A 15,407-nucleotide genomic window follows, 5' to 3' on the forward strand; every position below is an offset into this window, starting at 1 on the left:
AACATCGTGGAATTGTGCAACTTAGTCATTCTCGTCTTCCACTACACTAAATTGAATGTGTACATAGTGAAACTTTTGCCTCATGGTTTGCTAATCATGTAAGTTGTGTTGTAATACTTATTAAAAATACATATTATTTTTTTTCAAATATAAATAAGTCCTTTTATGATAGATTGAAGATATAAATCTTCCAGAAGATGATCCTGTTTCAAATGATTTGAGATCACTTACTAGAGGCCCGAATATCATTAGGATACAAAATCATAAATTCATTTCAAATGGATTTAGGTTTCATACAAAAGAAGTGGAACGTAAGAGGAAAACTCAAAATTGTGGTGTGACTGTTAAGGCAACTGCTTCAAGTTATTCAAGTAAAGATCACAATCTAGTATTAAGCGAACTTGATTATTATGAGATTTTGCAAAATGTGATTGAGTTGGATTATGGGGGAGGTTGAAAAGTTGCTTTATTTGAATGTGAGTGGGTCTCCAAAGGCAAACGACTAAAATTGGATGAAGATGGTTTTATGTTGGCCAATTTAAGATGTTAGGCGTCATAATGAGCCTTATATTTTAGCATCTCAGGCTATGCAAGTATTTTATGTGGAAGATCCAAATGATTGTGATTGGCATGTCATTATCACGACTGATGCACGAGCGAAGTATAATATGCAGCCTATGGCAGATGTTGATACATATCTTAAAGTTATATTTGTAATTTAGAAGATTGCAATGAACATGAAAAAGCAGTTTGGGTTCATGATGATATTGCAGCAGTGGAAATTGATACTGATTTATGAAGAGATTTTATCTAATCTATGCATTATGTTTAGTCAATTATCATTGTAATAACAGTAGAATAGATTCTTACTATGTATGTTTGGATGATATATGGTGATATGTATTTACTTTCCATTTTTAACTATTAACTTTTTATTATTTATAATATGTTACTAACTATTATTTGTAGTAGGAATGCCTCCTAAGCGTCGAACTAAGAGGAAATCTCGTTTTAAACTTCAAAATGAGATAGATATGCAATCACACCAAGTATAAGTAAAAATCACACAGATCATGAACAAGGTAATATCTCATTTTATGCATGACAAATTTAATAACAGATTGTGTTTCTTCATATGTATCTTTTTTTAAGGGAATCAATACTTTTACAGATAGTCAAAACATAGAAGGTACCTTGAAAAACCAAAGGGATGTAGTTTCAAATCAACTATATGTTGGTGTGCAAGGTAGTATCATGGTTGTTAACAACTTATATGCATATACAATTTATTGGATACAAATAGTGGTCCATTATGCATTTTATCAAATGTGTGTCTCCAGTATTTTGTATCTAATAGTAGTCCCATGCTGGGTTGAAACGAACAGCTTTTTCATTTTTTACTATATATGTTTGAATGATATATAATGACATGTATTTCCTTTCCATTTTTAACTATTGACTTTTTATTATTTATAATCCATTACTAACTATTATTTGTAGTAGGAATGACTCCTAAGCATCGAACTAAGAGGAAATCTCGTTTTAAACTTCAAAATGAGATAGATATACAATCACCAAGTATAAGTAAAAATCACACAGATCATGGACAAGGTAATATCTCATTTTATACATGACAAATTTAATAACGGATTGTGTTTCTTCATATTTATCTTTTCTTAATGGAATCAATATTTTTACAGATGGTCAAAACATAGAAGGTACCTTGAATAACCAAAGAGATGTAGTTTCAAATTAACTATATGTTGTTGTGCAAGGTAATGGCCACTTGTTGAAAATATGTCTTCAATTTCAGACCAGAATGATGATATGAACCAGGAATATAATGAATGTAACATATATGAAGAATGCAATAATTTAATTGAATCATTATTTTGAAGTTGTATTATAACTTTTTTTTTGTCCAGCTAGTGAAAATGAACATAATGTTAAGAGGGGAAAAAAAAGGTCCTACATTTATCAAAGAAATTTGGGGCCGACCTAGCACATTACCACGCATTAAAATTCTATGTGATGATATGGGACGTCCTATAGGAACCAAAAAAAAATAAATTTACTAATTTCTTGGGTTCTTTAGCAAAGAATGGTAAGTATTGTTCAATTGATATAAAAGATTGGCATAAAATACCAATGGAAAAAAAAAAGACATGTTAAATGTTATAAAGGTAACTGAATTACTTTATATAATTTTAGTATTTAAAACTTTTAATTTATGCAATAATAATTTGTCTATATATTTTTTTTACAGGATAAATATGACCTTCCTTTAGGAACAAAAAATTGGACATTTTGCTCAACAGCAAAAAATGGAGAAATTGAAAGTCTGAACTAAAAAGAAGTACTATGATCCTGAGTTGTCAATTCAAATTCGTTTACAACAAAGAGATGAAAGAGATCAAGTAGAACAATATATGAGACTAGTTGCTTTTTGGAACACAGAAAAATCAAAGATATGTATTTTATTTATTTAGAATATAATGTTAGTAGACTTTTATTTTATGTATTATGTGTAATTTAATATATTAGGAAAGAAGTGAAAAGAATAAAAATGCTAGAAAGCAAAGGATAATGAATCACACCACGGGAAGGACATCTTTTTCTCAAGTGCAACAAACATTGGTAGATCTTTTTATCATATTATAATTTTATGTGCATTTCATTATATAAATTAGTAACCAAATATATTTTTAGGAAAAAGAAAAAGGACATCCTCCAACACGAGTTGAATTATTTCATGCATGTTTTACTCATGCTAATGGAAGTCCCTCAAGTAATATTGTATAAGAAAGATTGGTAAGATACTTTATACTCTTCATTTATTTTATTTTAAAGTATTTTTAATTATCATTATGTATTAACTAAGTATTAACATGTCTTGAAGGCTACAATGAAAGAACTAGAAAATCAACTTCCTGAATATTACAATGATCAAGTGAGCCCGAATGATATATTTGCTCAAATCATGGGACCAGAGAGACCTAATCGAGTGCGTATGCTTGGTGATGGTATTAGCCCATCTGATTTATGGGGAGTAGTTCCTAGTCATGGCACATACAATCGATTAGTTATGGAACAGAATGCAAAGTTAGAATAGATGAATGAACAAATCAAAAAGCAAGGTCAACATATTACAATGTTAGAAACAAAGATTTTTGAACAATCAAGCACAAATCCTCTTTCAAATTGTAATAATAGTCAACACACTTCATCGAGTAGTAATCCACAAAGTTCTATTCCATCTCATCCAACTTTACGAGTAAGATTTTTTTAATTTCTATTTTATTATATATTCCACACATCTTGAAAAATTTTTGCTATATTTTTCACTTTCATGTAGATTGGAAGTTCTGTCTTGATCAAAAGTTTATTTGATTCAACAAAAATTGTGACAAAAGGAGTGCTCCTCAACATGGATCCAAATAATATAGTAGGGAGATAAAAACTAGGACCAAATTAGTGTGAAGTACAAGTACTAGTTGTCCTAGAACCCGAAAAAAAAAATTAATTAGACCTTATGATCTTTTACAAAGGTTTGAGGATACACTTAGAGGAATGATAGCTTGGCCTTGTCATCTGGTATGATTTAAACCTTTTAGTGAAATATTATTATTTTTTATATTTATCATGTTATTAAAATTTTAAATAAATATGAAATGTATTTGTAGTTGGCAATAAGTGAAGATTTCTATTCGTGCACATAGAATGATACTTTATATGTTTCTCATTTGGTATGATTTTCAATCTTTTAAATTATGTTTATTAGGTTTATATTTTCATTATTTAATTTACTTATACAAATTTATTGATTGTATTTGGAGGTGACAGGTACTTAGATTTTGCATATGATGGTTGAAGATGGTTGATAGTAAATTAGTTGAATTTTTATTTTATAATACTTTGTTTAAAACTCAACGATTTGTTAGTATTTAGTTAGCATTGGATTCAATACTTTTACATTAGTATTGCATTTGTACTTTTGTAATGATGAGATGAATTGTGATGATATGGTGAATGAATTAGATATTTTGGATGTAAAATGTTTCTTCTTATTGTGGTGAATTGTCATGATGGTTAAATTGTGATGATGTGTAACTTTTTCTATTATGTGATGAATGTTTTATATTATGAATAAATATTAATAATTTATTTTGGTGTATTCTAAATGTTTCTATTTAATGTTTTTATAAAATATAATAATTGATATTTAATAATGTCATTATAGATTATATAAGATGACAGTTTAAAATATCCTTATAAATTATTATTACTAACATATTTTATTGTCCTAATATAAAAATTTAAAATATTTATAATTGTCAATATAAATTAGTTTATGTTACATTTATATTTGTCTTTATTTAGATAATAAAAAGACATGCATAAATATCCATGAAATATTTTTATGTGACATTTTCGAATGTCATTATATTCCTATATTTAAGACACTTTTGAAATTAGCATAAATATTTTATAATGACATTATATAAATGTCAAGAATACTAGAGAGTTTATGGTAACATCGTATTTCAATATATTTTTTGATAATGTCATCATAATTTTAATGCCACTAAAAATATACTATAAAGATATTTATGTGTGTCCTTAAAAACTTTAATTCTAATAATCCTGGAGCTTCCTACCCACATGTCATTTTTATTGATTTTAGACGAGATCAATTCGTAACAAAATACATGATCCTATCCGACAATACAATTAACTGCTGGTCTACGAGAACAGAACGACTGCTTTTTAATTAGTTCTTCCTCCTGATCTTGCTGACTCAAAAGTACCAAAACTTGTGTTCCTTCCTTTATGTAAAATCTTATCTCCACCAAATTTATTGGATGGAAATATTTTGTTGTTGTCTTCCTACCTTTTCTTTTCCCAACCACAATTCAAGCTAAGTCCACCATTGGTATGAATGCACATTCTAGAAAGTAGAAACATGTTTTAAAGACTTTCTTCAACGTGATGCTATTAATTAGGTTAGTCATGCAATAATAAGAAAAAACAATTTAAGAAACTCCTCGAACCAAAGATTACAATTTAATTTACAACTCACCTCCACGTCACTGGATTTTATCCACGAGCTTATCCAAAACCAATCCACAATTGAAGATCGATCATTAATTGTGCCAAGTTATCAGTAAATCTCCTGCAACTCTTTCTAACTTTTCATGGCCATGGCGCATGAAACACGGGAAGAGTAGGAGAGTCTTCATTCTATAGAGAGAAGGGAAGTTGAATGGGCGACACTAAATCCATTGTGGGAAAAATGGCACTTTACGATGCAATTAGATGGATTTCTTTCTCTTTTTTTTTTCTTAAAAATAAATGAATGGAAAGATACAGTTTGAATTTTTTAGATTTTTTTTTTATCGTGCAATGCACATGATATCTATGGTTAAAATCTTATATTCATACGAAATAAAAGTAGAAGGAATAGGTAAAAGGATATATAAAAGTATTCTTGTTGACACTAAGAAAATGATCTTGCAAAAGGAACACACAACAATTGATCTTTTAAAATGCAGAATTGGGTTTGCCCATCTCAACATTTCTTTCGTGAACATCGTCATCTGAAATAAATCTGCTCCAAAACCAGTGTTTCTTCCAGACAAGTGCCATCTCTTCAATCGGCACGCCTTTTGTCTCAGGAAGGAAAAGGGCAATGAAGATGGTCATGACGATCACCCATGCGCCAAAGAAGAAGAAGAGAGCAAACTTGAGGTGGCAGAGCATGGTGAGGAAGGCTTGAGCAATGACAAAGGTGAAGAACATATTGACAGAAACGTTGATACTCTGCCCAGCCGACCTGATCTCAAGAGGGAAGATCTCGCTGGGAACCAGCCATCCAAGGGGACCCCAAGACCATGCAAACCCCATCACGTAGATACAAACAAAGAGGACCAGAAAACCAGAGTATGCCTTTGAAAAGTGGCCCTCTCCGCTAGTTCCCAGTTTGATTGCCATTAAAATTCCGACCATGGACTGCATATAGAATTTATTCACTTATAGTCATACAGAATTGTTGAAGCTGAGGAATAGAGAGATGTAGTAGATTTCTAGTACCTGACTTATGAGCATCTGAACCCCACCTTCTAGGAAAAGCTTCCTTCGGCCCAGCTTGTCGACGGTGAGAACAGATATGAAGGTAGCGAACAGGTTTACAATCCCCGTGATGACGGCGGACATGAGAGAAGCATCGTTGCCGAAACCCATCGTTTTGAACAGCACAGGGGCGTAGAACATGATGACATTGATGCCGGTCAGCTGCTGGAAGAAGGGAATGAGAATGCCAATGACGAGCTGCGGGCGGTACTTCCTCTTCATGATGTTAGCCCACGGGTGCTTAACCAGTTTAGATTCCTCGCTAGCCGCGACGAGGTCATTATACTCGTCGAGGATGTCGTCGGTGCCGCGAATGCGGCGGAGCATCTTCTTGGCCTGCTCGGCGTGGCCACGCTCGATGAGGGAGTTGGGCGTGTCCGGAAGGAAAAGCGAGCCGATGGAGATAATGGCGGCTGGGACGACTGCGAGTGCGAGGCTGACGCGCCACCCCCAGCCGCCTTTGATCTTAGCGGTGCCGTAGTTGATCAGGTTGGCACAGAGGATTCCAAACGTGATCATGAGCTGGAATCCGATGTTGAGCATGCCACGAAGCCGCGCCGGAGCCATTTCCGAGAGATACACAGGCACAGACTGCAGAACGAACAGAAAGAAAGGCTTTTCTTCGTTAGCTACATGTGGAACGTGACAACCTACTCTCGATAGGTGACAGTCTTTGTCTCTTCTCAGTAACAAATGCTAATTTTCTTTGAAAAGGGAGGAAACGAGGATTGGGGAGCAGAGAATCCTCGATTGCGACAAAAAAATGTTTATAACAAAAGTTGTGGTACACGAGCATGACAACCAAGATTCCTAATCGTCGATCGATGCCAACTTTTTACTAACCACAATCGATCGAACAGTCTTAATAAAAAAGTTAAACTAAATAGAGATATAGCCTTCGCAATTTGAAGTGAGAAAGTAACCTTCTTGCTCGAACCACAAGATGAAAAGGAATGCCAGAAAAAAACAAAGAAACGCTATTTGAGGAAGCAAAAGTCGATGTTACCGAGAAATAGTGTGGAGGCACTATGCCAAAAGGGGGGATCGAAAAGCACACACCCTTGGACAAGGAGAGGGGTTGAGCTTTCTCTAATTGATTCCATGGAAATCGAATCGGGTTGGAAATTGGAACGGAATAGTTCGATGCATCTTCATCGGCTCATCCAAAAAGATTTGGAAAAGTTAAAAGGGTTCGCTTATCTTTATCGAGAAGGGTTTTCCCCCAAAACGATGGAAACCGACCTGATTGGCGAAGCCGACGCCGATGCCGAGGAGGATGCGTCCGAGGATGAGCATCAACACGTTCTTGGCGGCTCCGTTGAGAACGGCGCCGACGAGGAAAACGACCCCTCCGCCGAACATGGACCACTTGCGCCCCAGCACCCTCGTCACCGTCGAAGCGCAGAACGACGCGACGAGCGCCGCCAGGTACAGAGACGACGTGAAGATCGTCAGGAGCTGGCTGTCGAACCTGCAGTACTGGTTGGTGCTCGTGTCGAGCTTCTCCTTCCGGTACACCTCGGGGAAGAACTTCTCCAAGAACGATTCCATCGAGGTCACTCCGCCTACCCACGCAGGACCCCAAATCAATCGAGTTCAAACAATAATAATAATAATAAATCTAGATCTAGATCAAAAATGAAGATCAAGTCCTACCGGAGATGCCGATGTCGTATCCGAATATGAGACCCCCGGTGGCGGCGACGAAGCAGGCGAAGAAGACGAACACAGTAAGTTTACCAGGATAGTCCTTACCTCCACCGGTGTTGACGATCGCACCGCCCGCCATTGCTTCCACCGACCACTTAAGGCAAGCTAGAGAAGAAAGAGAGGTAGAGGAACAAGCGGACGCTACCAGGAAGAGGGAGCGGGTTTAAATAGAGATGTTGCTGAGTGTAGGCCAAACCGACACGAGTCGGGAAATCGTCGCCGTTGATCAAGAAATCAATTTGTAGACATTACAATTATGTTAATTTTGTTTCAATCTTATCTTGTTACGCATTAATTGTTTCATCGGTCACTGATTCGTAGGATACGATTTAAGATCTTCCTTTTGAAAAATTGGAATTGACTAAATATTTTTAAAAATTCTATAGTTATAAAAATTACTTTATATATATAAAAAAAATTAGTACACATGGATATCATCTCTCCCCAGTATTTCTATTAATTTATCTCTAAATTCATAAGGATAAAATAAATTATGAATAATTAATAATTATTAATATAGATAGTTAAGATATCAGGAAAAAAATCAAATTTTGATCAAGATTTTATATGATAACATCTTACAATCACTGTACCATCTCAAAAGAACATGATCTAAAAAACAGCTATGATTTTGTAATATTTACTCAAGAACTCAAAACAAGCCAGCTTAAATGGTGTCAAAATGTTCCTTATATTCCATATTAATTTTTTATACGATTAAAATGCGGGGTAATGATTCAAGAGTAATTATTAGTTTAGATGGATAAAATTAAATTAATGAATATGATCTTTCTACAAATGGCAATAGGACAGAGTAGGGATGAATTTATCATCCCTATCCTTATCCTTGAATTTTGTCCCCATTCTCATCCCTATGTTTTTTTTTAGGATGGGAGAACTCAACTCAAATCAACTATGATTAAATCCTCATTCTCTAAATTAATTTTATATTATTATTATTTTACTATTAATATTTAACATTAATAATAATAATAATAATAATATTATTATTATTATTATTATTATTATTATTATTATTAGTTGATCCTGTCCGAAAATCGAGGAGACTGATGCTGAGAACGTGGCGCTTTACTGACTTTATGTGGACTTCGCTCACACTTACAACACAAATAGCGTCAGTACCAAGTCAGGGAAAAGGTCCCCGGCGAAGATCCTCCGACACTCAAGTCAACCTCCAGCGAAGCAAGAAGAAGCAAAAATTGTAGCTCGATAATAGAAATTACAAGAAAAACATACCTCCGTCGATGTCTGGACCTCCCTTTATATAGGGCTCCTGTAGCGTGTGTACACGCTTCTCGAAGTGGGCATGCTATCCCAAGCTTTACCTGAAGAGACATGTCAGTAAAGTGTCCCTGACATAATACCTTAACGAGCCGAGCATATCTCTGAAGTGGCAGTGGAAGCTTCTATTGTACGATCTTCTCCCTGACCATGTCGTCTGTCAGCGGCACTAACTCTCAAAATGATGTCAAAAGATATCCTGCTGTATCTGATGTTCAACCGAACGGAATAGTCACTCAGCTGAAAGTTCCCTGTCTAAGTGCCATCTGTTGCTAGGCCGAGCGGGATGACCGCTCAGTCGGAAGCCCACTGTAGCGCCGAGTGGGAGAGCCGCTTGGTTGAGAGTCCTTGGTCCATGTCGTCCGTCGTGTTGCCGAGTGAGAGAGTTGCTCGGCTTGGTTCTTGCGCGTTCATTGAGCGTTGGTTTGATTACTCCGTATCGAAGACAGGGGTCGGTGTTTAACCCCCGGTCGGAATACACCGCGCCCGACTGGCCAAGATCATTCGTTCGTTGACTGATTTGACTTTGACTTTTATTGACCTCCATCATGGCGCCGGAACGAGACTCCTCATCATTACCGCATCAATAATTTTATTATTAATATTTTAATATTATTATCAATATTATTTAATGATACTATTATTAATATTTTTTAAAAAAATATTATTATTATTATTTTTAAGACAGATTTAGGGATAGGGATAATATCTCCATATTCACCCTGAATTGTCTTTGAAAAATTCCCCCTTGCCGACGGTGGAACCCATAATATTATGAGGTTTTATCGATGAAGATGAAGGATATCATCCCTTGTTTATTATAATCACCTTTTATTATTTAAATTTCTGGATCCGCCATTAGTTGAACTCATCTCTATCCTCAAATAAATCGTAGATCTTTGCCCCCATTTTCAATTTTCCTCGCGGCCCCAATCCGTGAGAAAAATTACCATCTCTAATCTCTCTCTTACCCCTTTGAAATTTCATATATCATTTTTTTACATCTAGTTGAAATGACGGAATAATTCAATCTTGCAACTCCTTATAAGGCAAATTTAAATGAAATATCTACATTGAAAATGCGCATTAATTACGAAGAAAAGCCAAAAATTGAAGTCATTGAGACCGTTTGACTTGAGGAGTGGAGTCGCGATAACGCAAGTCAGTGACCGATTGACACGTGAGTTCCTAAATTCCGAAATACACGTTGACTGGTTTTTAATTTTTATAATAAAATGCGAGCCTGTTTATTTAATCCGGCTAATGTTTTAAAAATTATAAATATTAAATGTTTTTTCAAAATCAAGTTGATTTTCTTGGGTAAGTCAAAATGCCAAAAATATAACAATCAATACTTGTGTAATTTATCCGTTTATATTTAACATAATAATAATGTGTTCCCATTTCAACATGTTATTATTATAAATAATAAATTGATTAAAAAAATAGATTTTTTAATAATTATAAACATAATAATAAACCTGGTCAATAGACGCACGTATGGAAGAAAAAATTTCTTCCATCTTTTAATCATCTAACGGTTAAATATAAATTAATAGCATAATTTATCTCCTTTATCTTTGCTACAATTTAAGGTCAAAAGAGTTGATTTCCTAAGCACGCCAATGCATCCACTGACCATCTTTTGCTGGACCTACTTTCTCTCTTGCAGTCAATATAAGACCTAGCCTACCTCTATCGTCTGGTCCCAAACCTGTTAGTCCAATGCTAAAAAAAAGTCAACTTTTGTTGACTTTTTTTAGCATTCGAGATTCGACGCTACATAAATGTTAGTCCAATGCTATTTATGACTTTCGCTTGGTTGTTAAAATAATTTGTAGATAAAAAAAATGATTATATTCATCCTATATTGATTTATAATTAACCATCAGGTGACTAAAAGATGGAAAATTTTTTTCTAGAGATGTAATCAAGTCGAGCGGAATACTTAAATATTTGAGTTTAACTTGTTTATAATTGAACCGAGCTCAAGTTTTATTTAACGAATATATTCATAACTCACGAGCTTATTCAAACTTTTATCGAGTCTAAACAAACTTAATAAATATAAATTATAAATTTAAATATTTATTAAAAATTACATTATATATTTAGATTCTCATTAAAATTTTAATTTTATTCTAATAAATAAATTTAATATATCTGTCTATATTTTTCATAAGTATAGTGTAAAATTTATAAATTTAATATCAAAATTATTATTTTTCATTTAAAAGTTGATTCATGAGCTTACTAATGAATATGCTCACGAGTTAAAGAGCTGCGTATTATGAAACTTGAGCTTGATTTATTTATCTTAAATAGGGTTCGCAATTAACCCGTCAAACCGACCAACCCGCTTATACCGACCCGAACCGAACCGAAAAAAAAATCTGCCGGATATAGGGTCGGATGTAGAGTCATGATATTGCATTATCCGATCTAGTAAGACCGAATATTTTTTTATTCCAATAATCGAACCAACTCGATCCGCGATCACCCTTACTTGTAGCAACTACTGTCGATAAGTTGCTACACGTGTTAGTAACTACTGCCGATAAGCTGTTACACATTATAGCAGCTACCGCGATTAACTGCTATAACGTGTAATGAATAATGTTTATTATCATTTTAAAATATTTTATTTTTTTTTATTTTATATTTATATTTTATATTTCATTAGATATAAGATCGGATATCCAACTAACTGACAACCTGTCGGATTTCTAATACATAATAACCGCCGAATATAGGATCGAATGTAGATCATGATATTGTATTATCTGATCTACTAGGACCGGATAATTTTTTACCCTAATAATCGAACCAACCCGATCTATGATCACCCTTAATCTTAACAAGTCTCACTAACAAATTTACATGAATTTTTATCGAATTGAGTTTTGAATAGCTCATGAGCAGTTTGATTCATTTATACCTCAAAATTTTTCCTAAAATAATAATAATAAAAAAAACATCAATGGTAGCCCAGCTGTGTTCTATTTTGCGCGGTCTTGCTCATTGGCCATGACTCATTTAACCAGCTACATCCACCATCTGCTAGAGTCGATATCTATTCACTGTAATCACTTCTTTTATTTCCACTGCTAGAGTTGATGATTGGAGCAGTTCCATAAACTAGGCAATCGATCCGTCCATGTCCGACCGAGTGGCAGTCGTCGGTTTATCGATCCCCTGACCTTCGAAGAGCCGTGCGGCACGCCGAATGGCATCCATTATCTCAAGTTCCCTTCCTACTTGCTTTATTACCATTCAAGCTTGGTGCTGCATCACTTTCAGGACTGTGAATGGCATGCAAGGAGAATCCACCAAGCTGAATGCAAAGTCAAAGGATTGCCTCTATCATTGCTAATGGGGAAGCACTGGACAGTCTATTTAAGAATCTAATTTGTCGCAATAACTGAAATTACCAATTTGGATGAGCCTCCATACTCATCTTAATAAGTAATATAAAACCATTTCTCTTCAACGAACGAGTTGAATCTGTGTAACTACCTATATGGCCTTTACAAACCACAGGATGAAATTTCTAACTTGTGAGACGAATAAATGGAATCTAAGCCTATAAAGCTAAAACCCTGTGCTGACCTTACAATTTGTTTACACAAGCAACTGATCATTCATCCTCACAAGATGGGAAAAGAACTACGACAATACTTGATCGGTTTATCGCATGAAGCCTTGATCTTGCGACCCTATGTTGCATCGGTGCATTAGGAGCTGCTTCGCTGCCATCGACGTTGTCCTTAAAGACTGGCTTTGAAATTGGGGTGCGAAGAGCGAAATGCATCTCTTTAGCAATGGTTGTCTGAATAGAAGTATCCAAAATTAAGTTAGCAATGGTGGAATTAGGAAGTTTGTAAAGGCTAAGCAAACGTAAAGGAGTGAGACCTACAGCTTGATTCACAGTCTTGGATACAAAGAGGAGTTGCATCAGGTCACCATGATCGACCTTAGATAATATTCTTACCTACAAGAAGATTATAGTGTCCAATATTATTGGAATTCGAGTTTTTTTTTTCAAAAAAAAAAAAAAAGGTGAAAATGAATGAGTACCAGAACATCTTGAGGCAGTGTCTCCAGATGAATGGATTGCTCCATTGTGGACATGGTACACAGTTTCTTAGAGGATGATGAACCACATGGAGAGGACAAATTGGCTAAGTGAACAGACTTGGACAAACCAACTCTTTTTCGCCCCAATGAGCTTGTGCTATGGACCAATTTTACTCCGGCCGGAATCGATTCTTCTGCTGAACCAAAATAGTTGGGACAAGCAATGCTTGACGACGACGACGACGGAACTGATTCTTCTCCCTGAGTATCTCTCACTGCCATTTTCGCCTTGATTCCCACTCTGAAAATTTGACAAGCATTTTTCAGGTAAATTGAAGGGAAAGCACAAGTCATACACAATAATCTTATCAAAGGGAATCTGAAAACTGGTAACGCCCAAATATTAATTGTAAGAATCTCGGCGTTGATCTTCCGCGAGAAAAATAGAAAGACAGCAACTTAAAGATTGATTTTAAGATTTAAGAACGAATCTCACACGAAGACGAGAAGGGGAAATCAGATTATAAATATTTTAGAGAACAAAGAGCTATCATGAACCCAAAAACCAATGGATCATAACACAAAAAAAAAAGATTCCTTTTTGCAGAAGAAGAAACTACAGAATCAAATTGAACTTACCGGATGACAACCAAGAGGAAGAAAAACTAGACTTTGAATACAAAGTTTCACCACCAGCCCTAGGTAAATTCTCCCCTCCTCAATCCTGATATATCAACAAGGTAAGTCTCGGATTTTCCGTATTTAAAAAGGTTTATTCTCGGAAACTGCTCGGAGTCGCAGCCAAAGATGGTAAAATATCCGACAAAAAAATGGAGATTGACCGAATGAATCTTTTGAAAAATTTACGCTTTCCCGCCTTCGAAACCGCGTGAAATTGGATCCGCCGATGAGTATCGGAGGCGCACGTGGCGAGATCAGGACGGTGGGAGAACTAGCCGTTCGGGGCGGCGGGTCCATTATGGCGGCGTCTGCTTGGCGGTTAAACTTAGATACGCTGACGTGGCGACAATGTCGGCTGTGATACAGGCAGGCAGACCATGTCGGTAGCTTGTGGAACACGCTAACACACTTGGGCCTACACGCTTCAACACCATGACAAAATCGGCCCACCAATCGGCCCAATATGGTATCAACGAATCGGGAAGAAAAATATATCAACTGTTTCAGAAAAACATACTGTTCTTAATGATAATTTTAATTAATCTTATTGTAGGTAGTTTATTCATCAAGATTTAATATTTTTACAGATGTTTATGGATACTGAAAGAAATGAAAATATCAAAAACTCTGTTCATAGGTAAATCTTTTACATCAATTGTATTTATGTGAGTTAGTTGTAGGATTTGAGGAGGGCGCCGCAGAAGGTGCAGATGATCGCCCGCCAGCTCCTGCGGTGCACCGGCACGTAGCAGAAGCGCGTGGCCGTCTCCATGTCCGCCACCCGCGCGCACGCCCCGCACCGCGAGCAGATCCCCGCCGCCGGCTTGCTGCTCCGGACCCTCCGCCGCTGGTCCACCAGAAAGCACAGGAACACCATCGATGTTTTATCGATTGATGATGCTGCCTCCGATCCCTCGCCCGCTTCCTGTTCGAGGAAATGCCGAGGGAAAAAGATTCATTATAAAGAGGGCCGAGCAGCTGGGGCGGTGGAAGGAGGAGTTGGGAGTTGAGGTATCATGGAAGCGGCGTGGGCTGCTCCGCTCATTAATGGCGGACGAAGGGTTCGGATTGGAATTTGTTGCCCACCCACCTCGACTTTATTTGATCATGATGCGCGCATGAGACAAGAAACAAATTAAGCCGTTTGGTTGTCTCCGGGTAGAGTTGGTGATTAGGGCGGTAAATGAGCCGAGTCAAATTTTAAGATGTTCAAAATTATTTAAAAAGATAATTGAGTCTAAGCTTAATTTAAAATGAATTAAATTTTTGAAATGATTGTTCAAGTTTGATTTGATTTATTTTTTATGAGTATGAGTTTGTTTGAAGTTTGACTTAAATTTGGTTCATTTAGATGTTATTAAGTTCTCAATTCAAGCTTGGTTTGAGTTTAATTTAAGCTTGATTTATTTATATGTTATCGAGAGCTCAATTCAAGTTTATCTAAATTTTTTAATTATTTGATTGATTATTGAGTTTGATAATTTAAATTTATTTATTTATTCTATTTT

General features: G+C 35.6%; 3 protein-coding genes across 3 annotated transcripts; all 3 read right to left on the reverse strand.

Moving 5' to 3' along the window:
* Window positions 1–5,458: 5,458 nt before the first annotated feature.
* LOC122030467 (sugar transport protein MST6-like) lies at window positions 5,459–7,961 on the reverse strand. Its single transcript, XM_042589676.1, has 4 exons — window positions 7,786–7,961; window positions 7,372–7,694; window positions 6,091–6,720; window positions 5,459–6,009 (listed from the first exon to the last, which is right to left on the reverse strand). The coding sequence occupies exons 1-4, from the start codon at window positions 7,916–7,918 to the stop codon at window positions 5,542–5,544; spliced, it is 1,554 nt and encodes a 517-aa protein (XP_042445610.1). The 5' UTR covers window positions 7,919–7,961; the 3' UTR covers window positions 5,459–5,541.
* Window positions 7,962–12,563: 4,602 nt separating this feature from the next.
* On the reverse strand, window positions 12,564–13,958 carry LOC122030186 (F-box protein At1g61340-like). Its single transcript, XM_042589355.1, has 4 exons — window positions 13,858–13,958; window positions 13,219–13,519; window positions 13,058–13,132; window positions 12,564–12,970 (listed from the first exon to the last, which is right to left on the reverse strand). The coding sequence occupies exons 2-4, from the start codon at window positions 13,498–13,500 to the stop codon at window positions 12,779–12,781; spliced, it is 549 nt and encodes a 182-aa protein (XP_042445289.1). The 5' UTR covers window positions 13,501–13,519; window positions 13,858–13,958; the 3' UTR covers window positions 12,564–12,778.
* Window positions 13,959–14,447: 489 nt separating this feature from the next.
* Window positions 14,448–15,070, reverse strand: LOC122030353. The gene has a single exon (XM_042589564.1). The coding sequence runs from the start codon at window positions 14,774–14,776 to the stop codon at window positions 14,570–14,572; it is 207 nt and encodes a 68-aa protein (XP_042445498.1). The 5' UTR covers window positions 14,777–15,070; the 3' UTR covers window positions 14,448–14,569.
* Between the last annotated feature and the right edge of the window lie 337 nt (window positions 15,071–15,407).

Source organism: Zingiber officinale, chromosome 10B, assembly GCF_018446385.1.
Source record: "Zingiber officinale cultivar Zhangliang chromosome 10B, Zo_v1.1, whole genome shotgun sequence".
NCBI lineage: Eukaryota > Viridiplantae > Streptophyta > Magnoliopsida > Zingiberales > Zingiberaceae > Zingiber > Zingiber officinale.